Source organism: Erithacus rubecula, assembly GCF_903797595.1.
Source record: "Erithacus rubecula genome assembly, chromosome: 4".
In the NCBI taxonomy this organism is placed as follows: Eukaryota; Metazoa; Chordata; class Aves; order Passeriformes; family Muscicapidae; genus Erithacus; species Erithacus rubecula.
In genome coordinates, this window is record NC_136686.1 from 2,048,394 (window position 1) to 2,074,515 (window position 26,122).

The 26,122-nt window shown below is 41.4% G+C and overlaps 1 protein-coding gene across 14 annotated transcripts in view; it reads left to right on the forward strand.

Moving 5' to 3' along the window:
• Window positions 1-26,122, forward strand: part of CALD1 (caldesmon 1) — a 190,435-nt gene that overhangs the window by 155,216 nt on the left and 9,097 nt on the right. For 7 of the 14 annotated variants that reach the window (XM_079304064.1, XM_079304067.1, XM_079304066.1 and 4 more), the window contains 6 exons: window positions 9,606-9,752; window positions 10,593-11,529; window positions 12,099-12,173; window positions 15,558-15,697; window positions 18,958-19,207; window positions 21,145-21,285. In XM_079304064.1, the coding sequence (XP_079160190.1) occupies window positions 9,606-9,752; window positions 10,593-11,529; window positions 12,099-12,173; window positions 15,558-15,697; window positions 18,958-19,207; window positions 21,145-21,285 (1,690 nt within the window). The remainder of the gene's footprint in view (window positions 1-9,605; window positions 9,753-10,592; window positions 11,530-12,098; window positions 12,174-15,557; window positions 15,698-18,957; window positions 19,208-21,144; window positions 21,286-26,122) is intronic. The other 7 variants (XM_079304062.1, XM_079304070.1, XM_079304059.1 and 4 more) reach the window with 1 other exon arrangement.

Consider the following 26,122-nt stretch of genomic DNA (forward strand, 5'->3'; position numbering starts at 1 on the left):
GGATAATTCTGTCAGTGACTTTCATGTGCTGTCAAGAGCAGCAGTGGAAGTCAGCACAGTGCTGAGCTGTTGGAGATGGGGCTGGGAGGAAGGAGTCCACATGCCTACAGCAACTCCCTTTAGAAGTTGCTGGAAGAGCTCCTTGTAGCTTCAAAAAGTTTTAGGGGCAGGTGTGAAGTAGTGCAGCCAAAAGAGAACCATATCTGCTCTGTGGTTTAGACTAAAACTAGTACATTCATCTATATATCTGTTTTTCCATTCCATAAACTGGCATTGTAATAGTCACAATACCCACCACACAGAAGTCAGAAGGGTTGCAAGGATTGCTTAACATTGTGAAACATGTTGAGATCTTTTGATGGAAAGAATTTAACAAGTGCCAAGAACTAGTATAATAGCAAGGGGAAAATAGCCACTGGTCTGCATTCACTTCTGGAATGTAATGGATTGTACCAGAAGCCTTGGCTTGAACATGTGTGGGTTCAAAATCCCACTGGATATTGCAGGAAAGCCCCTCACCCTGTCCCTCTATCTCCACAGGGCAGTTTCTCTCTGTTAGGTGCCTCTTTCCAGCTGCCCCTTTGTCCCTTTGGAAGTCTCCAGGCTCTGGGCACTTTTAGAGCAAGCAAGTTGTTATTTTCTATCGATTCCTGGTGTCTGTCTGGATACTTTCTGTGGGCAGCTTAAAAGTTGTGGATAATTTGTTAGTGAGTCCTTGAAATGGAAGAGGTTTTTGTTGGATGCTGGAGTTCTATGGGAAGGGTTGTTCCCCAACCCCCACTTTTAAAAAAAATAAAACAGTGGCTTTTAGATCTGTGTTTGCAGTGTGATTAATCAGCTTTAATGAGCTCAGTCAGCTTTCCAGACAGCATCTCCAATACTGAGTTTGGTCATTTCTTACAAGCAACTTCTCTGGAATAAGAATTACAGTGAAGCAATATGAGAAGAACAAGCACATCTAAGGGAAAACTAATTGAAAGGATAAAGCCAGGATATTTTATTGTGTTTATGTGGGTGTAGTTACAATGGCTGCATTTCAAACTTCCAGCTGTTTCATTTGCACAGTGCTGTTATATGATGTCTGCAAATTGCTGTAACATTAGTGTGCTGCTCAAAGTGCTGTACGTGACCCTGCAGGTCTGCACTGGCCTGTTTCATGTGGAAGGGTTCTTTACCTTTCATGAAGGTGAAAGACACATCAGGATTAGCTTTCCCAGGGATGCATGGAATGTATCTGCCCCTAATCCTGTTAGCAAATGACGGGATCTGCACTAATAATTGCTCTGCTGCCTCACCAAAAGTGTCTCCTAATCACCTTGGCTGTTGACAGTAGTCTTCTTAAACACCCCAGAAAGAGAGAGATGCTTGCCCATGTTAAAAGCAAACAGCCATGAATTTCCCTTGAAACAAAATCCACACCTGCACAGCATCCCTGAGCAGTGTGTAGGGGAATCAGTACCAGAAAATGTTGAGACATCTGATTTCCATTAATTTTTTTTTTCCCATTCACCACATATTGTAGCACTGGATGTATTTGTAATGCCATATTTCCCCTCGAGTGGTTTATTTCAGCTAGCATGAGGGTTCACAGTCTGCTCTGTGTTGGTGCCTGTTCTGCTCTTGCATTTCATCTGCTATCCTCTTTGAGGCATTTATTTCAATATTTAATCTGCTGTGGTATGTTAAGGCTGTGTCCTCCTAGTGCATATTTTGTGCTGGGAAGAGTGGATAAAAAAAGATTATTCTATTATTATCTGGATAATTATCTGGTAAAATGATTTTTCCAGGCTCCCTGTGTGCAAATACATGCCTTGTACTTTGTTTGTCAGCACAGTGTTCACTGTATTTTTGAAAGCTCCAGCAGACATCCTCAGGGACCTGTCTGGCTCTGAGCAAAAGTCATTTACTCACAATCTCTAACCCCTGGAGAAGACAGAACAGTTTTGATGCTTCACAGAGATCAAACTAATGCTAACACCCTTACCTTCAATGGAGCAAGCAACAAAAATCCTGGGCTCTGTTTGTAGCTGTTTGAGACCACAGAACACTCCAATCCAGGCTGAATTTACTGAGTGATGTGGAATCTGGGTAGTCACAGCCTGCTGGGTTCCTTTTCCCTTCTGCTCTGAAATGTGTCATCTTTGAAAACCAAAACCTTGTTCCATCTCCAGCTTCACAAATTTCTTGTTTTATCAGGGTGGATGGTAAATAAATATATGCTGGAAGTTGACTGTGGGTAGGTTGGGCATGGTGATGGAGGATTAGGGTGTGTGAGATTGGTTTGGATATTGATATTATATTTTTTTAAATATATTTTTTTGTATTATTGGTATTATTATTATTATTGATATTTCATTCTTCAAATGCCTGATTCTCTGAGTTAACTTTCTTAGTCTTTGTGCAGGTTGAGATTAAAGAAGCTTTGTGTCTGTGAGCCCTTATCCTCATGGTCCTGCACTTCCTTTTCAAACACAGTGTTCTTAAAATGCAGCAATCCCATTAATCTTTGTAGAGGAAATGCAGTGCAAGTGTTGGTTTGTTAGGAGGTTCTCTGTTTCCTAGAGTGCTGCATTAAAGAAGCCTTCAAAGCTGGTGAGCAGGGTGAAAGTAGATAAGCAAGATGAAATTGAAGGCTGGGTTTCCAGGTCAGGAATAAATACATGATTTATTATATTTCAGTTTGGGCTTTCCTGAAATCATCTTTTCGTTCTTGTTTGCTAATTTCTGAGGATGCAGTGTACTGCTTTGGGATAAAAACAAAAAATAACACCAGAAATAATATTTTATATATTTTTTTAAACTTGAAACTGTATTTTTAAAAAAAATATCGCCTGCTGCAGCTACTGGGCAAAACTGCACATTGAGTTAGATCTAAATTTTGGATGCAATCAGTAATGTAGCAATTTGAGGTATAGAAGTGCCTTGAAATCCACATTAAATATAGTAGACCAAAACCACAAGAAAGAAGACTTCTTATTGTCTTTGTAGAAACTGTGGATTGTACATTCTAGGGCAAATCCTGTAAAGCCTGGCTTATGCCTCAGCTAGGCAAGATGCCCATTGTTCTCAAGTCATGTGCCTGAAATATTACTTACTGGTAAGGCTGTGGCATAAATTATTCTGGATTTTATATGCAATAAAGCACTAGAAGCTGGAGGTGGTGGCAGCAAGCAATTTGCTTCAGAGTGAGCAAATACCACATTAACCACAGTGGTATGCACACTGATGGGGTTTTGCTCCCACTTTTTCACGTTTGGAGAAGGAAACTTGTTTTGTACACTTTACCCTCTTCCAGGGAAACAGAGATCTGGGTGAGCAAGCTTCAAGGAAAACAGCAAAAAAATAATTACCAGGTAGAAGGCACTTGGCCAATTATTGTTTTCTGCTCAGTTATTTTTATATTTTTTTAAAGAAGCTTCTAAATTAGAACAGATTCAATAGCTGCTCTGCTGGCAGGTCAGTGCCATGTCTGTTGTTAGGCAGTGAAACTGCAGAGCATTAGGCTCCACATATTGAGAGAATTACCTGCTTCCCCCTGGTACATTTCCAGCAAGCACTTTTATCTAAATATAATATAGGTGGGAGGCAAATTTGACATTGTTTCAGTAGCAGAAGGGTTTTACCCTTCGTGTTTGCAGCCCTGATTTGGATTTATGCTGAGGTGCTCAGAGGAGATTTACCAGAGCTATGTGGCTGTGGTTGGAGAATCTGCTTGCATTTCATGTTATGAAACAGATCATCAGTTTTGAGCCATGAGGAAAGGGAGGGGAAAAAAAAAGAAAAAAAAGACAAATAGGAGCGTGCATGAGTCATTGTGCCTTTGTGCAGAGCAAGGCTGGGGTGGCACAGGCTGGGTCTGACTGAGACCCAGGCTTAAGGCTTGGATCTAAAACCAGATCTGTGCTGCTGTGAGCAGGGAAAAACAGAACAGAGGGCATTGGGAAATCTTGGAGACCAACAAAACTGAAATCTCAACTAAAACCAGTAATTTGGGAAGCCTTTCCTAGAGGCTTCAGTGCCGTGCCCAGCAAAGAAATGAAAGCTCAGGATGGTTTTGGCATTAATTGCTTGGTGGTCACCAAAGATTTTTGTTGTCACTGTGAAGTCATTTTTCCTTGTGGTTTTTACTTTGCATATCACTTTTTATCTTTCTTTCTTCAGCAAGAATGGCTTGCACCTTTCAGAATCACACTGTTAGAGGGATGAATGTTTTCACATTCTGCTATTTCCTTACCTGTTAAAAACACCTAAATGTCAATAACATAAAAAAAAGAGAAACCATAAAAAAAGTGCACAAACTGAACCTCTCAGAAGGCTTTTTCTTTCCCATGCTTCACTGTTTTGTCATGTAAACAAAATAACAATATTCCAGCCAAGCCCTTAACCAAAGTAAATGATCTAAAGGTTTTGCTGAAACAACAAAAAAAATGTGTTGTCAAAATGGCCAAAAGTTTTAGCCTTTAGGTATTTTAGATCAAAGTTTAAGGTAGAAGAAATGCTTCTAGAGGTGTGGTAGGAAATTAATGCCAGGTCTGACAGAGAAAATGTTCTTCTGAAAATGAATTTGATAAGTGGTTACCCTTCAGGAAAAAAATAATAATCCTTGAAATCTCCTGAGCTATGGAAAAGAAGAAAGTGTGTTAGAAACACAGTATGAAAATGAAGTGAATGAGAAAAAAATTTACTGAAAGGTGCATCAGTCTCTGTTTTGGCCTGAGAACTGTGCATATCTTAATTTGCCTGCCCACAAGTACAGGCTGTGTCCCTGTGGAGAATGGATGGATAAACAAAGTAAAAATACTTGTGAGACAGAGATAAATTGTGAGCAAAATGAGGAAACATATACTGTTTGTAAAGACAATGTTTAAGTTCAGCAGGTGCCACCATATAATGTAGTCTCATTTCCCATGTATAAGTGTTAGTGGGATTTCGCCAAGCTATCTACAATGAGCCCAAAAATCAGTATTATTTTGTAGTACAGCTTCCAAATTGGCATCCATCTTAATGTCGAGATGCAAGAGATGGATGTTCCATAATTTCTCATGTGTGTAATTATCCTCACTGTTCAAAACATGTGCTTAATTTCCAGTTTTAATTAGTCTGGGTTTCATTTCCACCCATTGGTTAATTTTATCCACTTGTCTCTCCTACATTTCAATGTGAAAAAAAAAAAATTTGGTGCATGTCAAATTGAGAAATATGTGAAAAATATGGGTGTTAATAACAGCATTCATGCACAACATTGGACTGGGAACTGTGGTGGCATGTCTGCATGGCTCCAGCATAATCCCCTGTTTTCACTCACTACATCTTTCTGAAGCAGAAAGACTGAAGTTCTGCTCATTCCCTCACAAAAATGAATCTTCTTGAGCAGGTCTGAGCAGAATTTTGGCAGCTCTCATTGAATGGTGGAGGAATGATTAGAAAGAACTGTTTTCCCCACAACTGCCCCCCACCATTCAGCACATTTTTAGATATGACTTGAATGAAATACAGCTGAGATTGACACGCAGAGCTTGAAAGAGGCACAGCCCTCTGTGGAAGCATGTGCACTTGTTATGCTTTGTTTTTTTCTTTTTTGTTTTTTTGGGGGGTTTTTTTTGAGGTGAAGACTGATCAGTTGTTTATATTCAGGTTTTGAAGTGTGCCTATCATAACACAAATTAAGCAAACAATAAAAAGATGAAAAACATATGGAATCATAAATAAAATGGGGCTGAATATCAACAGTGTCACAAAGAGTACTCCCCACTGGGTGTTTTAACAAAGTCCATCCTCACCCCACCCATCCTTTCAGGAAGAGCCTGGGTAAATAGAGACTTTCTAAGAGCACAGAAGGCCAACAAATTCAACTTTTATAGACTGAGCCTGGCAGTGAAATTTGTCATTGAGGACATTTTACTGACATCCTCCATCTGACATAAATTTGGAGACACAAATCAACAGGCACCACTTCCACTGCTGCCTTCTTACGTAATAAAGGGCAGAGGTGTCAGAAGCAGGTTGGGTGCAGGATGGATGATCTCATCTTGCCTGGACCACAGGCAAAATCAATCTGTAGTGCATGTAAAAACTTCAGGAGAACAGAGCAGTGTGGGGAAGGTGCAGTTGTGTCTGATTGAGTCCATGTTGTGAGGGCACTGCTGAGAATGCAGGGTACAAAAACCAGGCTGACAGTGGAGTGAATCATGGAGGAAAGGAGAGGCAGATATGAGCTGCCTGCTTAAAAATCTTAAAGGCTTTTGTTCTGTTTGGAGTTTTTTCGTGTATTTCTGAAACTCTTGAAGTGGAGTCTGAGTTGACATCCATAGCAGTTCTTTCTGCCTCCTCTAGAATGGAGCAGTGTGATCCAGCCCAAATTAGGCAGGTTTTTTCTGCTCCTGTGAGAAATGAAAAAAGAATTTAGATTCATCAGGTTTATTTATGACTCACTGAGGGCAGATTGTGCTACAAATTATAAGGTTTCTCTTTAATCAGAATACACACTGTTTAGAATGGGGCCAGATCTTGCCCTCTCTTCATAAATTGCCTACTGTAGCAAGCCTATGAGCTTGATTAGGAAATTTCAGTGCTGTCATAATTCAGACAGTAATAATAATGTAGTAGTACTGGGCAAGGAACTTCCAAACCCAAAGTGCCTTAGATAATGCTTGGGCTGATTTATGGTTTCAAGTGGAAACCAGTTAAAGCTGGATTGTATGGAATGGTTTCAGCCCATAATCATCCCAGCTATTACCAAGTTTCTTGCTGGGTTATAACTTTACATAAATTCAGTGTTTGGTGTAGAATACAGAGTGCTCTGTTTCTCTGAAAAAGGTCTGAGGCAGATGGCCACATCTCCTGTATTCCCCATCCAGCAGATTTATTTTTCACTCAAAGTCTTCCTGTTAAATCTGAGGGCAGCATTTTTATACTTACTCAAATAATAATGATTTTTGATGTTGAGTTCTTCAGGTCTGGGATTTCAGTCCTTGAGAGATGCACTTGATGGTCCTTGTGGGTCCCTTCCAACTCAGAATATTGTGTTCTGAATATTCAACAAGAGCTGTTGTACAGCAGGCTTGGCATGCCTCTTTGTGATCATGCTGTGTTGTGGTCTCCTTGCCTGAGACAGCTGGAACAGCTGAATGTGGAGAGTTACTTGCCTGCAAAACCATGTGGAAGGTGACAAATGGATCTAAGTTTGGTTTAATTTAGTTGCTGGGTGTGTGCTGGGCTCTCAAGGGTGGAGGAACAGCACAGGCCAGCGTGGATCATCACATTTCCATCTGCCTGATAAACAGAGTTGGAATCTTGGAGACATACTGTTTGCTCTTAGTCTGAAGAATGTCAAAAGCTGCAGGAAAGTAGAAGATAAGCTCTGAAGAGCTCCCAAATTGATTTTGCTCGTGATGGGTTGCTGCAGAGATCTGTAACAGTGGGAGAATGAGGGTCACTCCTTACACTGAAGGCAGTATTAACACAATTGTAAGGAAAACAAGAAGCACATCCCTTAAAAACCCTGCAATTAGTTGTTCCTATGAATGTTTCCAGATTAATTCGCAGATTGCATAAATGCTGGTGAGCAGAAATGAACACTTAAGGTGATTCTGATGGATGGAGCCCATGCCTGCTGTATTTTCTTGCAATAGGAAACTGCTCTGATATGTACTAAGGCAATGGATGCATTTAGAATCATATTAAGAGATATTTTCAGCTTTCTTAACAGATTATCTATGTGATAAGTGTCCAAGGACAGGAAGTGCATATCTGTTTAATGGGTAAGATCTTGTGGGAATTTTTTGCTCCGGGTATTCTTTTTATTTCCTTTTTTAGTTTTCTGAGCAACTGTTGGTTTAAAAAAAGGCATTTTAAAGAGGCTTTTAAAAGCAGTTGTTCTCCTTGCTGTGTGGGGTTTTTTAATGTGGGTACAGAGAGTGGAATGAACTTCTTCATCTTTGTATGGTCTCACTGCAAGGACAAATCCTGAGCTATAGACACTGGGTGTTGGCTCTGTTGTGGCCATTGTCCAGCTGCCACAGGTTAGGAGCAGTCTGTCCTCTCCTGTGCCCTTGCAGGTGGACTTCAGAGTTGAAAAGACCACAGGCTTCTTGCAGCCAGAACATCTTACTAAGGAGGGGGGTGGTCAGTTTGCTAGTGCTGTTTTATTCCAGAGTCTCTTTCTTGTGGAAATTCAAGACCCCATTGGTTTATTACTGTATTCACACCCTTTCTGTTCTGCACCTAAATGAGATGTTGATACCCCTTGAAGCTGCTTACAAATGGCAGGAAGTGTTTTTTTTCTTACCTTCCCTGCATCACCTTCAGTGCTTTTAATTCAGCTCCTTTCTTTCTTCCTCATCCCCACTGTGATCCCTCGTGGCTGTGCTGCTCATGGTTTGCACTCTGTTTAATAAGAGTTGTTTCTATAAAGGACAAGGTTGCAAAAAGAGTGTGAAAGTAGCAAATTAAATTCTGCAGTGCACTGAGGATGAAAATGCTGTTCTTGATCTGGCAAGTGGCTTAGTCATGTTTTACACTTTCTGAAATTCTTAAAGCAAAATTGGGGTACCTGAATCCCTGTACTTTCACCCTTCTTTTAGCAAAGGAGAAAAGTAGTATCAGAACACGGTGGTGGGAGAGTTTTGTACATTATCTGTACCTGGTTTTAGTTAGTGCAGAACTCTGGGTTTTTTCTGCATTCATGGCTGCACTGCTAATTTAAATGTGTGACTATGTAAAGAAGGGAGACTTCTTAACCATGATGTATCAAACCACTGCCAGAAGCAAAGTAAATGAAAGTTCTGACTGGGTCTGGCACATGTGAGCTTCCTAATTCACTTTCCCTGCTCAAAAAGATAAGAGGAATGCAGGCCTCTCCCTTTATCTCACACAGCAATAACCTCAGCAAAGATTTGAATGGGACACAGGATTATTCGGATTTTAAGGTCTTGCTTTCCTTTTCAAGTAGGATGAAACTAAATGTAGTCATCTGTTGGGTTGGATGAATACAATGGGTTCTCAGCTGTAGGCTTTCATCACAGCAGTGATCTTGTGTGATTTGGCCTGGCAGGGCTCCGGGCTCACAAAAATTTTGTGGGTGTCAGATGTTTGGCACTCACAGCCGACCACTGAGAGCTGTTGTCACACTTGTGTCTCCCTGCTTTCTAGTCCTTAAAGTGTAGAATACTGTCACCATTTCCAGCATGTGATATTTAGAGGAGGCTAGTGGAGAGCTGCTTTGCTGAGTCCAGTTTCAGTGGGTCTGAGCAATAATCTGCTCAAATGCTGCTGTGAGTGCTCCGACAGGACCGTGGGGCAGGCTAGGAGATGTTTGCTCTGTTACAGAGCTGAGCTTTTATGGATTTTGGTGTTTTCTAGGAGCCAGCTGACAGTGTGGTGTGGCTGCTGCCTTCACAAGGACTATTTTCTCCAGTTCACTTCCGAAAAACAAAAGCAAACCAGGGCTTGAAATCCACCATCTCAATTTCACAGCGTGTTTTCGCAACAGCACGTGGAGCAGCCACTGCAGCCATGCCTACTGCGCTCTAGAAAACTGCTTTTTGTGATTTTTTTTTTTGTGTCCAGTTTGCTGTAGGACCAATGTTTCCCTCTCCCTGTTGCAGGCTGTCCTACCAGAGAAATGATGATGATGATGAGGAAGCTGCCAGGGAGCGTCGCCGGCGGGCTCGGCAGGAGAGGCTGCGGCAAAAGGAGGAAGGAGATCTCTCAGGAGAAGGATCAGAGAAATCTGAGGTCAATGCCCAGAACAGGTACATCTCTGGTGCTGTTTACTGACCAGCTAATTTTTATTCAGAGTAGAGAAGCATCTGGAAGAGGGTTGCTGTGGTGCTTGAATTTGAGGTGCTCGGTTTGGCCGTCCTTAAACTGAAGAAGTGTGAGGATCGCCCTGGCTGTGTCTGCATTGGAGGGTGGGAGCATCATTGACTCATGGAACATATCCAGGCACCCTCAAGGCTCTCTGTAGGGTAATTCATCTGGGGCTCTCATGAATGGATGAATCTGACCTCACAAAACACCACATCTTTTGTCATGCTGGCAGGAGTCGTGGCATTGTGGGGCCAAAGCACTGGGTGGCACCCAGCCCTTGAGCTGTGCCTGCAGGGTGCTGGGTGTGAGCTCTAGAGCACTGGACTCAGCTGGCACTCTGTGTCACACAGGTGTCAAGAGGAGAAAAGCTGGGAGGAGGTGACACTTAAAATCTTGGACTCATCAAAGTTGGAAGGTGCCTTTAAGATCCTCAAGTCCAGGCATCAACCCACCAGTGCCCCGTGGCCCCTAAACCATTACACCATTTCTCACAAGCTGTGTGGTCTTCCTGCCCATCTGTCATTTGTTTAGTTTCACACAATCACAAATAATATACCCAGATTTCCAGTGGCCATGACACGATTGATAGAAGCAACCGGAATTGTGATGGCAAGTGCTATTAGATACTGAGCACAAGAAGCAATTTATTTAAGGCAAGGAGGATGGATATAGATAGCAAAACAGCAGCTAATTTTTTTTCTTCCTAGAAACAGTGAAATGCTAAAAGTTGTTAGAATTTTATTTTTTTTTTTTTAAATGGAAATCTGTCCCTTTTTCCCTAGTGTGGCAGGGGAGGAAAGCAAGCGCTCCACAGATGACGAGGCTGCATTGCTGGAGAGGCTGGCAAGGAGGGAGGAGAGGCGCCAGAAACGCCTGCAGGAAGCCCTGGAACGCCAGAAGGAGCTGGACCCCACGATCACAGATGGGAGCTTGTCAGTGCCCAGCAGGAGGGAGGTGAACAACGTGGAGGAAAACGAGAGCACGGGCAAGGAGGAGCGGGCTGAGAAACGCCGGGGGCGCTGCGAGGCTGAGGAGACAGAAACAGACACCAAAGCGCACCAGAGGAACAACTGGAGGCAAGATGGGGAAGAAGAGGGGAAAAAAGAAGAAAAAGACAAGGAGGAGGTGCAGGAGGAGAAACCAAAGGAGATCCCCGTAGAGGAAAATCAGGTAGATGTGGCAGCAGAAAAAGGAGAGGCGGTAGCTGTAAATGCAGAGGAGCACAAAGCAGAGAATGATACAAATGCTGTGCCAGAAGGGACCCCAAGTGAAACTGATGCTGTAGACAAAGAGAAGCTCAGGGATGAGGAAAAGGCTGAGGAAGAAAGGAAGGAAGCAGAAGAAAGGGAGAGGTTAAAAGCAGAGGAAGAAAAGAGGGCAGCTGAGGAAAAACAAAAAGCAGAGGAAGAAAAGAGGGCAGCTGAGGAAAGGGCAAAAGCAGAAGAGGAGAGGAGGGCAGCTGAGGAAAGAGAGAGGGCTAAAGCAGAAGAGGAGAGGAGGGCAGCTGAGGAAAAACAGAAAGCAGAGGAGGAAAAGAGGGCAGCTGAAGAGAGGGCAAAGGCAGAAGAGGAAAAGAGGGCAGCTGAGGAAAAGGCTAAACTAGAAGCAGAGAAATTAAAGGAAAAACAAAAGATGGAAGAACAGAAAATAGAAGATAAACAGGTAAAAGAGAAGAAAGTAGAAGATGAAAAACCTCAAGCAGCTTTCTTAAAGAAACAGGTACAGTAAGCATTTTGCACCAAAATAAGACACCTGTGGTTTGTGTGAAATGTAATGCAAGAAAGGATTGAATTGGAATTTCCTCACGGATCTAACCCTGTACTGAAGTCACTAATACATGTGCTGTCACTCTGTCTTTTTAAAAACAAATCCCCTCCTGCTTACCAATAATTCAGTGCACAACAGGCCTGACCTCACCCCATAGTTCAAAGAAAACTTTGCATGTTCAGACCTCTGCATGTGCTTTTGTTGCCTTTTTTCCCCCCTCAGCTGCAACACGAGGTGGAGGCAAACACACCTTGGCAGAAAATATTATGAGCACCTGTCAAACTGTGTGGGGAATGCTGTGTGCTAAAAGAAATGACAAGGAAGGGACACATGAGCATGAAAGGCCCAGGAGGGGGAATGGGAGGATTTAGAGAGGGTGGAGGGGGCACAGCAGCACCTGGTGGAGTTGTGGCTGCACACTGGATTGCTGCGTGAGCACAGCGTGGAGAAACAGAGAGTGCAAACAGGTGCCATGTGTTCATGTTAAAAAAAAATAAATTATTGAAAACCCAAAAACAAAGGAGGAAGAAAAAGTGGAAGCTAAAAAGGAAAAGCTGCCAGAAGAGAAGCTCCAAGCTACCTCCATAAAAGATCAGGTAACTCATGAACCACTGGTTTAGATGTGACAGGGAAACTTGAGATGTGAAAACAAATAAGGCACCCGTAAGTGAAAGTTGCTTCTTCAGCAAAGTACTTAAGCTTGTGTTCTGCTTCAAGAACATGGGTAATTCTGCTGAAATAAATAGGGATGAAGCTCCTTAAGTGCTTAAAATTAAGTAAATTCTTAAGTAGTTTGTTCTTTTGGGGCTTTACAACCAATTCCTGTCAGTCTTAAATATTTCAGGAAACTCAGTTCAGTCAACAACACAAGTATGATTTACTCTCTAGGGATGAATTTTTCAGGACAGTATCAACTAATCATCCTTCCCTGGTTTCCTCTCACTTTGCTGTGAACTTTTTCCCTGTGAACAAAACCTATAATAATCATCATCATCATTATCAACATAATGATAATTAATAACAATCATCAACATGATAATAATAATCTAGGCCCCTTGGCCACCTGACTGCCTTAACTAATAATTCCCCTTCAGGCTGCAAATACCCCATGATATAAACTCTGCATACCCAAGATTCTTCTTTTGTTTTAAAGAGAAAATCCACCAAATTTACTGCATTGCATTTCCACTGTAAACACAGGACCTGGTGCCATGGTGTTTTACTGTATGGTAAGTAAATGAGATTTGAGGACCATTTGATTTTTCAGCTGGACATGGGAAGCTATGCTCAGTGCTGGGCACTGGTTTTGGTTCAGCCCCTGGTTCTGATTAGGGTCAGAGATTGGTCAGAGCCTTGCAAGTTTGGACCCATTTGGGTCCAGCCAGTTCTGTGTGGCTTAAATTGCTGCCTGTCCAGTGGATTGGGACCACTGAGGGATGTAGAGGGTCCCCTCAAGGGTCCTTAGTAAGCCAGGAAAGGAACATATATTATTTATATGTGTTTGAAAAACAGCAGATGAGTTTGGAACATGCTGTTGATGCTTAGATCTTCACCCTCAGAGAGCAGTGAGGAAATAGCTGCACAAAAAATAAGGGATGGATTATATTAAGAAGACAGAACCAGTTTCCATCATTCACTTTTGCATGTAGTCTTTGAATATTGCAAGTAAATGTAAAGAGGAGTGTGTGACTGACCACATACTTTGATTTGTGGGGAACTTGAGACACAGTTGCCCTGCTTGTTCTTATGTAGAGCTTGGCCAACTCTCCCTGGAGCTCTCATCATGCTTTTAAAACCTCCTCACTGGGCTGGATTATTCCAGGAAATTGGCAAGACTTACAAAAGTTACTTGTGATTTTAGTGTTTCAATCTTTGGATACTGAAGCTGAGACAACTTAATGGAATCCCACTCCTAGTGCAATGCTGGATACCCATGCTGAGCATTCAGAATGAAAAATCTCAATTGTTGCTTCTTTACTTGTGAACAAAAATTGGTGATCAGGCAGGATCAGGCTCCCATCTCCACTTCTCTCCCCCCTTTCCAGGACATACAAATTCAGTGAGGTCTCTTTCTGAATGTGCATGCACCCTGAGGGAATAGAGTGTATCTACATAATCAGGTTTTGCTTTTCACCTCAAAGCCCAGGTTTTGATTAATTTGGCAAGAAAAAATGTGTCTCTCTTTCTGAAGTTCTGCACAGTTTTTGGTTCTTAGAGTGACCTGAGAAGTTCATAAGAACAAGCTTTCTCATGATGTGAGACTCCTGGTATTTCCTGCTTCCAGTTTGGCAAGATGTGCTGCAGCAGTTGCTTTTCTCAGGGTATTTGGGGGTGGCAGTAGGCTCTGCAGGGAAGCCCTAGACCCAGATGCCCACAGCTTTTAACTCATCAAATAACTGAGCCCAAGTTAGGAATCAAATCTCCCAGATGGGCCCCAACCTCAGCAACAGATTTGCTTCAGTCTGAAGGTGCTCAAACTCAAGATTTAGAAATCTCAGCTCTCAAATAATAGCATAAAAATCTTAACAGAAAAGAGGCAGTATAGAAAGAGATAAAAATATAAATACATAAAACTGGAAATCTGTTAACCATGCCTTTGGTCGTGTTCTAGCTTGAGATCAGGATTTGTGAGAACATGGGAACTATTTCAGTTCAGATAATATTAGCTGTGTGCTCCAAGTGGAGTCATTTATGAATTCAGCAGAAGCTGAATTAGCCTGTCATTTAGGGAAGCAGTAAGACAAGGGAAAGAATTTATTCTGTTGCTTGCCTTTGGAATGAGATACAAAGGTTTCTGCTCCTTTGCTAATCAATGTCTGCTTTGGTATTAAGATTAGTAGGAGAAGGATTGAGCCCAAGAGGTGTGAAATATTCTGTAATATTTGTTTTACCATCTTTTTGGATAGAGAGGCCAAGCTGTGTTAATGGTTTTCTCAAATGCAGACACATTGTCATAAATCCTACAAATTTATAAATCCTTCAAATGCTGTTAAAGGCTCTGAACTCATCATTTTTAAGTAAAGATTTTGCTTCTCCAGGAGTTGTTCTTTGATGAGAAATTTCTTTTAATTTGTACTGTGTACTGCTTTTTTTTTTTTTATTTCAAGGTGCATCTGAAGGCACCTTGCAGATAGAAGTGTTAGAGAAGTTCTTTATCTTTCTGGTTAGCATGCTGGGGTCAGGCCATCTGTGGTATTGATAAATACTTTAATCTCATAACTCTGCAGAAATACTGAGAATGGAATTTATGCACAAAATATTCTTGATTACAATTAAGAACCATAAGACAAAACTTTTTAAGGATAAAGGGACTTTTTACTTGTGTTTTTCAGAGCATTTCCTTCTTCATAGGTTTCAAGTATTTATGTATGATAATGATCAGCCCCAGGCAGGACTGTGCTTTTTGTCAGAGTAAGTTGTACTCTGATATAAAGATGATTTTGTGTTTTGGCCATTATTCCTGCAGTAATGAAGTATCCCTCTGCCATGACACTGAAAAGGGGTGAACTTTGTCAAACAAGCTTGACATTTGCTGGAGGTTATGTGCTATTTTTATTGCACCAGTGCCCTAAACCTGGTACCAAAAATGTATTGGCAAGCCCCAGAGAGTTTGCAACCCATGACTTCAGAATCAGCAGGTGAATGATGCAATGGGAGGGAAGAGTGAAGCAGTCCCATGGCCACAGCAAACTTTCACAGAAAGTAATATGAATTATCCTCTGTGAAGAAGATATTATGTTCAAGGAGGTAATATTATTTTCAAGATGCTTTGACCTGGAATTGAGGTCAGGACAGCTAAGTGATAGTTGATCACAGTTTAGAGCTTTGCAAACTACTTCTGCCCTAAAACACGTAAAGAGTTTGAAGACAGTTCCTGATCTTGCCAAGAAATTTGCTTGTGTGTTTCTCACTTATTCTGACTTTTTTTTTCTGTGTGTGTCCTGTGTTTTGTTCTGTGATTTGTGCTGTCTTCTGGACAGGTAAAAGATGACAAAGGCAAGGCACCCAGAGAGGAAATGAGAAGTGTGTGGGACCGTAAGAAGGTTCCTGAGCAGAAGGCACAGAACGGGGAGCGTGAGCTGCCTGCCTCCAAACCCAAACCCACTGAGAATGCCTCTGGGTGAGTTCAGGTGACAGCTGGCCTTGCAGCACAACAGGGGCACCTTCTGCTTTTCTTTTTTTTCCCCCCACTTCCTTTTTATAAGCTGTGTCACGGTTTGATTTTTATTTTTGATTTTAAGGAAATATTTGGCTTGTGGTTATATTGGGAAATTCAAAAAGGTAACAATTTTGTAGTGAAAATTTTATTTAAAAGGATCCTGCCTGCTAAAAGCATGGGATACATGAAATATAAATCAAGTTCTTCCTTTTAACACAAAACTAGGAATGAGGTTAGAAATCTAAATTTTTCTCCTTGTGCATCTCTCTTCCCCTTTTACATTGACACAAAGGAAGGGTTAAGAACTCCAGGCACTTTGAGAAATCTGAGCATGGCAGATGGGATTTGCAGTTGTATCTCAGCATTCCCCTCATGATTCTTCCGGGAAAAACAAACTTTCTCAAAATAAAATGCATTTCCAAAGACCCTGGAGACACCCTGACCTAAGGCCAAATGACAGCAATGGAGATGGATCAGCAGGAAATTGGCCTTGCTCAAAACTTAGGTCACATCATCAATAACATAAGAATGGTTTTCTAAAAATATTTTTGTTGTGTTTTCATTTGCTTCACTTCCTATGGGAGACAGGCATTAGTGACAAAATGTAGATTTGAGTTTCCACTCCTTTCTTTTTTTTTGCTATTTTTGTTTTTCTTCTACTGTTTCATGAAGGTGTGAAGAAGCCTGATCAACAAGAAGATTTGGGCTGGCAACATCAGCAGAGGTGCCAGTGTTTTTTGGGTTGTTGGGTATGAATTAGGGCTCTTGGTCTATTTTCTTATGAATTGCTCCTGCAGAGTTGGGCTTTGTCTGGAACTGCCCTTTGTTCCTGTTTTTAAATTTTTTATTTTTTAATTTAAATGCACACATCAGATGATATTGAGAAAAAATATAACTTAGCTAACTTTCAGTGGTGAGAAGTGAGAACAAAATAGGGTAATGGAAGCTAAAGAAAAATGTTATCTCTCTTTTTGTCTACATCAGTCAGTAAGAGAAATACAGAATAAAATCCCATTTTATGGCTTCCCCTTCCCATCTCCCCTCCCACCTGCCTTCCTCCCTATTCTAATACAGGACTGCAAAAGTCTTAAATATTATGTAACATGTTTTTTCACATTGTTCTGACACTTTTGGCACCCACAAGCCACTTCTTTCCTTTTCCTCCTTGTCTGAAAGCTGGCAACCAGCTTCATTTCTTAATACCAAAGAGGTGCTTACAAAACTCTTCCTCCACCCAGCACCTCAATATTAATTTCCCAATGTCAACAGCAGAGATTTCCCAGAATCTGTTGAAAACAGAGGAATTGGAAGTGGAGGAAAATAATGACTTCCAGTGTATTCTTTGCTATTTTGGATTATGCAGAACCAGTCAGGACAAACCTATGAGCAGCATGAGAATAAAGCAAGTTCAAAACTTCAAATATCTTTCTTAGTAAAGAGGCCAGAGCAATCACCCAAAATCAGCAAATGAGAATGTCCAGACTAGATTCTGCCACTGGCTTCATGAAAGCTGAAAGATGAGTGTTTTCAAAATTTCATTGGGGGGACTTTCTTGGGCTCTTTCTTAGGAAAATCTTGGAAAACTTTCTTCATTCTCTTAATTCTGGAGGACAAATGTTTGGCCTTGCTAGGGGATCATTTTGTCAGTTTGAAGTGACCACTTCCATCTTCTTTGGTCCCAAAGTTTGCAGGTCTTTGGCAACACAGTCTTAGAGACCAAGAGGCAAAGGTAAAAAAAAAAATTATTGAGGTAGCTGGGTTTGTTTGCAATGAAGCAGGAAAGCTTTAAGGATAGCCAGGGATTTGTTTTGTCCTGTGCATTGGATCTTTGGGAATTACACAGTGCCTTGTAGAGGCCTCTGGAATATTTTGGGTTCTCAGTACTTCTGCAAATTGAACCAGAGGTGTTCCAGGCTGGACACCCACTCAAAATCACACCTCAGGTATTGCTCTTGACTTTGTTTTTGAAAGGGCTAAATGAAATTTCAAATTAAATTTCCAATGTATTCTCACAATACTTGGTCAATTGTATATGTATTTCTCATTTAAAAAGCAGGAGTTCCTTTCTGTGATTTGGCATCACTACTTGATGCAAGCCCTTATTCGTGGCCACTTAACTTGTCTTATGTTTTTTTAGTGATACAATTCCTAATTCCATGCTGGAACCAAATTTCATTCAATTTGGTAAGATCACGAGGAGGAAGAGAAGTCTGCATTAGCAGATTTTGTGATGATATTGAAACAACAAATAATTTAGCTCCTGTCCTACAGCCTCTTTTATATCTGACTCCATCTGCATGAAGAGCATCTTTGCAGGATTGGATGTGTTTGATTGGATTGCAAATGTATATGGAATCTGGTTTTTTATATTGTTTTTTATATTTATATAATTACTCTTGGAATCTTTGTGGTATTATACTCTGCAACACTCTGGTTGCATTAATGAAGTCATTTATACCCAGGTTTTTTTTAGATGCTAACAGCAGAGAAAGTTTTTTTTTGGAGTTCCATACATAGATTCATCTTCTGCATTTTTGTCACTAGCACACTTAGAAATCTTAGAAATCTTAGAAATCTGTCTCCTTGTCAGCAGTAACATTAAACACAGTTAAAGAGCAGACATTTGTCTAAACACTGATGAGGTAATCATTCAACAAGGTGATGCTGTCTGACTCTGTTGGAAGCATGCACTTCACCTGTGCAAATTCTTTAGGTTTGGGGGTTTTTTTGGCATTCTTTCTTTCTGCCTCATGTATTACAGCTGCTTGGAAAACTCCTGTTTTTTTTCTCCTGCGGAAAGTTACCATTAATAATTTCCAGTTCCTTACTAAGGAGTCATATTTTCCCAAGAAAATGTAAGCAAAATGACGAACCTTTCATTTCATACGTGCTGGTGGAGTTAATGATGGGTGTTATAGCTAAGACAGAATCTTTTTAGGGTTGAAATTGGAAGATGCGCTCTTCTTTCTTATTTTTCCCTGTTTCCTCTGAGTCAAGTAAATTGTTCTGTCCCCCAGGATTCTTGCCTTTTTCTGGAGGGTTTGTAAAGAAATAGGGGGTGGCACAAGTTCCTTCAATTCTGGGAGAGACTCCTCCCCAGCAGCGACAGGAGATGTTCTCCATGTAACATCCCAACCCAACGTCTCCTGATGGAAATTCTGCCAGCGAGAGCTTGCAAGGAGCTGGAAGGGGAAATCCCATGGCTGCATTTGTTCTTCCAGGCGCTCGGGGGTGAAGGGGAGCTCGGAGGAGGCCAGGCCAGGCACGGAGGCTCTGAAGAGGCTGGAGGAGCAGCGGCGCCGGCGCGGCGGGAGCGAGAGCGAGGAGCTGGAGAAGCTGAAGGAGAAGCAGCAGGAGGCGGCAGCAGAGCTGGACGAGCTGAAGAAAAGGAGGGAGGAGCGCCGGAAAATCCTGGAGGAGGAAGAGCAGAAGAAGAAGCAGGAGGAGGCTGAGAGGAAAGTCAGAGAGGAGGTAGGAGTGTTGGATTTGGGTTTATTCCATTTTTTGTATTATATTTATATTTATTATATTTATTATGTTTGTTGTATTATGTCCTGGTTTGAAGGACAGGTGTCTGCCAATAAAGGCAGAAGCTTTTCTTTGAAACGGAGAATGTAAACCCCCATCCTCCAAATTATTATAGTTTTGAAATTAAGGGGCTCTCAGGCAACAATAGGGGAATTAGGAATAACAGTTCTTTACTGGGAAAATTAAAGTAGGAATACAGTATTACAAAGAACAATCCCAAACCCTGCCAGAGTCAGAATCCAAGCTGACACCCTGTCAGTCAGTCAGGGTGTTGGTAGCAGTCCCATTCCATGGTGGCTGCATCCTCCTACAGTGGCAGATGTGGTTCAGCTGGAGCAGTGCTCCTAGAGAAGGTGCAGTTTCCTCTGAAGGTTCAGGGATGATGTGGAAAAGTCTGGTTTTTCTCTAGAATCCAGTGGAAAGAAGGTTCCTTGCTGTCTAAAATCTCAGTTTTTCTCTGGGTAGGAAAGGCTTGGCTCCTCCCCTGGCTGGAGCATCTCCCAGTGGGATGATGGAATTTTTTCAGTCATGCACTGGAACTCAATGGCCATTAACAGGAGGTATCTCCTGGAGGGAGGATGGGCTGTGGAAAGACAAAAGATGATTGCCCAGCTGGTTTAAAGGTGGCCTATTAGCAGATAATATGTTCCAGGAGATCAGGGGCACTGCCCTACCTGGCTTCAACAGATGGTGATAGAATACACATTTCTGGCCACATCCTGTATTGCAACCCAAGACATTATTATTACTTTATTTTGATATAATTTTAATTATTTTTATTATCCATTTATCATTGTTAATAGTAATAATAATTTATTATTTTATTGTGTTACTTGACAACTCTTTTCAGCCTAGTGAAGACCTGAGGTAATACATGCAGCATCCAGGGTAGACAAAAATATTCTCATTCTAGCCTTAGGAAAGGCAGGGCTCTATTATCTCTTTCTATGAGTCAGGATTTCATCTGTTCATTCATCTCTTATCTTCATGGGGATTCAAAATCTTGGGGCAGTACTCTAGCCACAGAATTTTTTTGACATTATGCAGTTTGAATTACAAAGTGCATGTCAAAATTTATCTGCTGCAGATGGGCTGGAATGCTAATGTTGTATATAGTTACAATAGGCTAGATCTCATTAGGGAGATATTCTTGTCTGTTTAAATATTGACATCTGACAACACATCTGTTTTCTTGTACTTCCTCTGCCAAGGGACTCTACAAATAGGATTTCCAAGTCTCTGGTGCATCATTTAGGAATCCTAGTTGTTTGGAAAAGAAATGGTAAATGAATAATGCTGATAGTATCTGGCAGCTGAATGCCAATTCCTTCAATGTACTAAGCTCTTTAAAACAGAAATCAGTAGATGCCAAGATTGCAAAATACCTTGCTGGACCAATGCTCACTATGATGTTGCTTTGAGGGCTTCAGGTTTGAGCTTGTGAAGCAAAACTCACCTCTGCAGGGAGATCTACAAGCATTTCATGTTGGGTTTCTTTGCCACCTATTGGTTTTTCCACGTTAAATATGAACCTTGGCACAGTAAGTGTCAGAGTAGAGGGACAGAAGAACAATACCACTATGATACATGAGAATACAGAGGAACTGAGCTTGAGTCTTTTTCTCTGAGTGGAACTGTGTGACAATAAATTTGGTGACCTCAATGTGAGAAGACACAAGGACAGCACACACTAATTGTCTTCCTGGCATCCTTAACATTGTGATGGATTGACATTAACATCCTTATACATTTCAGGCAGATCACTGGCCTTTCCTGACTGGCATAAATTTTTAGAAAATCTGGTAAATGTTTGCAGGGCTGCACAACCTTGTGGTGGTGATGTAGTTTCTGAAAGACGAGTAAACATTTGTGTTTTTAAGGAGGAAAAGAGGAGGATGAAGGAAGAAATAGAAAGAAGAAGGGCTGAAGCTGCTGAAAAACGCCAGAAGATGCCAGAGGATGGTGTGTCTGAAGACAAGAAACCATTTAAATGCTTCAGTCCTAAAGGTTCATCTCTCAAGGTAACCTCCCCCCTAGCATCTGTAGAGCACTTAAAAAGTAATGGGGTTTGTAGTCCAAACCAACAGTCCAACATCAAAAGCGATGTTGAAATACTTGTAATCAGACCTAGCAAAATGCTCTGATAGGCTTAGCCTGAACCCTCTAGCTGAAAAACTTAATTCACTGAGATGAATGAAATTCCTAAAAATAGAGACTAGACTGGCAGCTGTCTCTTCTTGATGAAGAATCTCCAAAAAGGATCTTCACCTCCAAAAGAAAATTATTTTTTAAACCTAGAGCTATATTACTGTGTTTTTAAAAATTTATTATAGGGGTGCTCTGTGAGCTGGAGTAGAATCATAGAAGCATTTGGGTTGGAAAAGATCTCTTAAGACCATTAAGTCACAAATGTTCTCTCACTCCTTCCACATGCACAGTTATTTTCTTGCTTGCCAGATGACTTTGTCCTTAAGCATATTCAGCCTAATCATCATTAATTGTAACTGACCTGTATGGGAATTCTAGCTTATGTCTAATCCCCCTAAAAATAACATCTAGAAGTACTGGGCTGGATTTCATTTTCTTACATAACATGAAATACCTCACCCTTCAGTTGCTGCAGGATTTCTAAATGGTCTTTTGTGGCCTGTATTATATTAGAAGTGTGATAAATCAATTAAATGGTCTTTCAGCATGGAAGAGGAATCCTGGCCCCACTGAAATTATTGGGAGGCTTGTTTTGGAATTCAGTCCAGTTGTTTTCTCAGCTCAAGCCCAAACTGCATATCTGTTAATGTTTTCAAAGATCTTTTAAGAATACAAAATGTTTGTCTGAAAGGGACACTTAGTGGGAGCTAGGAGAGAAAAGAACCAGGTAACAGCTCATTGAACAGCTCATTGAACCATGAATTGTATCTCCATGAGATTAAAACTGTTGAGTGAAAAACTGCATTTGGACAAAATCAGTTTTCCACTCACAGAGAGCTGCACTTTGATCCAGTCTGGAGATTCAGGTCTGGTTTGGGTCCAATTCTAGCAAATACAGAGTCCAAATGTTTTTGAATGGATTCATCTTTTGATTCTAAGACACATTTGAGCCTGAAATACTGGAGCAGAATGCACACAGTTGTAAACAAAATTTGCAAAGCTTCATGGCTTGCTCAGATTATTTAAACCTGGTCTTGCCATTTGTTTGCTAAAGATGATGTCTATAACAGACACTGTAAGTGTACAGCTCCTTCCCAGCCCTCCTGGGAGGGCTTCCTTTTCTTCTGTTTATTGAGATGCCTTTTATGACATACATTTGGAGCTTTAATTTATAGAAGACTCAGGATGGAGGAAATTATACTTGAAAACACCAAGAAAAAAGGATATAGATCCTAGTTTTGGGAAAAGTGAGAAAAAACACTGTACTTGGCAGGAGGTGAAAAGCTTCCAGATAACTTTTATATACTGGATGCTACACTATTCAAAGTGTATTTTGAGAGGAAAGATGAAACTTTTCAAATGTTGTTAGGCATCCAAGGTACAATTTTTTTTATACTGGGTTTTGTGTCTGGTTAAGTAGAAGTTGTTTGCTACAAAATCTGATACATGCAAATCTACACATTTTTTCCCTCGTTGTCTGTTTCTCTCTCTGAGAAATTGGTGATACTCTGCAGATCCCAGTCCAGTGTCTGTGGGTGGCCAGTGTAGATACGTAATGCTGTAGGAGTTCACACCCTAAACTGTTTCTTGGCATTCTGTGGTCAAGAGCTGAGGGGAGAGTAATCCCAGTTTATTAAGGTGATGTGAAACTTGATGTCAGAGTGCAGTTGTTAAAGACAGTCTGTTTTGTTACCTTTAATTTGGACTGACTTCTCAGGCTGCTCTCACCTGCTTGGCACGCAGCTTTCTCACTGCCTGCTCTGCACTGCCCAACTTATCTTTTGGTTTGGAAATCATCTGGCACAGGTTTTCTCCCTTGATGGATGTATCATCTCATTAGATCTGCCATGAGTCATGTGAGAATCCCAAATGCACGGCTGTGGGTGGGTGGTTGGAATTAACACTGGAGAAAGAGAGGCTCAGAGTAAAAATAATGTGTGATACATGTGCACAGTCTGACTTCTCCTGGGTCACAGCTTGGCAAAGCACCTCTGTAATCTTTCCCTGTCCTTCCTGATGGGATAAGCTTTTGGGAAGAAAAAGAATTTCATAGGAGTGGCTGGTATGAGGCAAGTAGGGCGTGCTGATTGCCAAGGGAACTGCAAGAACAGGGGAAAAAAGGGAGATTACCTGAGCAGCAGTGTGGCATATTGCCATCCTGTGGGTGCTGCCTCTTTCCATCAGGCAGACTCAGAGTTGGGAGGCAAAGATGTGCAACTCCTCTCCATGTGTGACACAGCTGGTGGATGCCCACATGTAAATGTGCATATACAAACATGGGCAAAATATACACACATGCTTATATATTTAGAAAAACCTGCTGTGATTGTCTAGTCTGGCCTCTAAAAATCACAGTGATTGACAACTCCTGTTGTTCCAACTGGTAAATAACAGTGTTTGCCTCAAACCTGAGACACTACTTCAGCAGAGCTAGCACAGTGTGGAGTCCTTGTAGTGACAGCCCAAGGGTTGGTTCCTTCTGAGGGGACAGTGAAAAGAGAATGTGCCAGGTAATTACAGCCCAAGTTCATCACTAGCTCAGGGGCAGAAGCAGCTTGGATTTCTCAGGGCTGGGTGGACACCCTGTGGGCTGCAGTGGTACCAGATTTCTGTTCAGTCTCTGTCCTGTATCATGTTATTTTTTTTTAAATAAGGACAAAGCCTGGAACAGCCTCTGCTGCTCTCCCATTTGCTTGTCCTTTCCTTATTTCAGTTTGTGCAAAACACAGTGCATTCAAATAATGGAATTTCCTGGGAAATCATTAATCATTTTGCTTTTTAGACAAATTCATTCCTTGTGTTTCTTTGTGAAGGAAGGTTACTGAGTCCTTACATTCTATTCTCTGGATGAATCAGGAGAGAACAGGATATTTCAGCACTAGGTCTTTTCTTGGGGATGAGCACTAGAGAAATGCAAAAGCAGTTAGGTGTTGAGGGGAGGGAGGAGTGGCAGGAGACTGGGATATCCCTGTCCTTGGAGAAAATATCTCCTGGGAAACAGGGACTGATGTGGCAGCCAGCACTCTCTGCAAAGCATTGCTGACAACTAAGACAGAAGACAGGACTTTCCAGAGACTTTTTTTTTCTTTAAAAACCTGTCTAATCCTGTCCCTTTATTGCTGTCAATACCTGACAGCTGGGGCAGTGACTGGAAAAAACTGGACTCCACATAATCAGCTCTTCCCAGAGCTGTTCTTGTGGCAGAGGGAAAATAGGATGGTAAGAACAGGATGTGTGACATTTGGTTTTCCCCATCTTTGATGCTGATGGCAGCACTTGAGTCTGGTAGGTAAACTGAGCTGAACTGGCACACTCTGCTCAGAGGCTGCTGACAGCAGGAAAAAACATAAATGTGCTTAATGAAGCAAGAGGCTGTGATAGCCACTGAGGGAGGATAAGGAGAAGCCTCTCCCAGGGGATACTGCTCCAGTGGATTTCCACTAGGTCCTTCCACATGCTAGATATGAGGCAAAGTTAAAATACTCTTTTAATTTTCTTTTTCTGTATTTGTTTTGTATTCTCCTTCCTCCTTTACACATTTTTTGAGAAGAGTTTTTTACAGATCCATTTACAAGTTTCTCTTGCATAATATTTAGTACGCAGTTTACAACTCCTAAGAACCATGTAATACCTTCCTATGAAACAAGTTTTACTGGGAATATCCTTTTTTTTTTTTTATTCCACAGGTCATGGTCTCATATTGTGTGTTAACTCATTCTTTCTGGTCACAATTCAATTAGAAGCTGATAGTTTGGCTTTTTTGAATATGTCTGCCTTCTGAAAGTATTCCATGGTGACAAAACATAGTCCAAGCTATTTAACAAGATCCTGTTAAGATGAATGCAGTAAAGAGATTGTCCTTATTACTTGGTCTGAAACTGAGAAAACATCTTGCATTTTGTGTTAACCACCTTGCTTTGCCTGTTTCTTTTACAGATCTATTTTGTCATACTGTTTACTGTATGTGCCAAACCTTTTAAACTCTTTGCATGGAGTTTGTGTGATGTGCAGTGGGTAAATGACCTTTAGATGTTGCTGTGCAATCTAAATGTATATGACTTATGTGTTGAATGCATGTGTGTTCAGGTTTGTTTGCTCCAGGTGTGTTCCATGCCTGCTTCTGCTGTGTTTGGAGGAGGATATTCTAGAATAAATCCTCACAGAAATGTGCAGAAGATATTTTATCCCTCCAGAGGGCCTTGCACATCTCTGAGGGCTTTTTCCTCTTTCCTGTTTATCTTCTGTTTTGCTTTTTCACCCTCCTCTTCTGAGCACTCCCTGTCCTTTTCCTGCTCCCACAGCTGGAGCTCTGAGAGCTGCTCTCACCAGTGGGTGAAACATTCCCCCACTTTTGTCCAGCCAGAAGAATAATGTCCATATTCCCTCTCACCTGTCCCCCTCTTCCACCAGTGCCTGCTCTGGTTTATTCTGCTGTGCACATCAGACTGTGAAGATCCTGTAAATTAACTATTAGTCTGTTTCCTTGAGTCCTGGTTCTTTGAGGTAGTCCACATTCTTTGTCCTTGCTGCCCAGCAGGGTTTCTTTCACTGGTGCAGCTGGGCACAGACTGGGGACAAACTGGAGGCTCTTGCTGGAATAACTCATGTTTTTTTGAACCATTGGCTTGCTTATTTTGGGCATTGCATCTCTGGGTGGAAGAGCTATGCCCTGCTCTGCTGGTCTTTTGCTGCCACCTTGTGACACCCTTG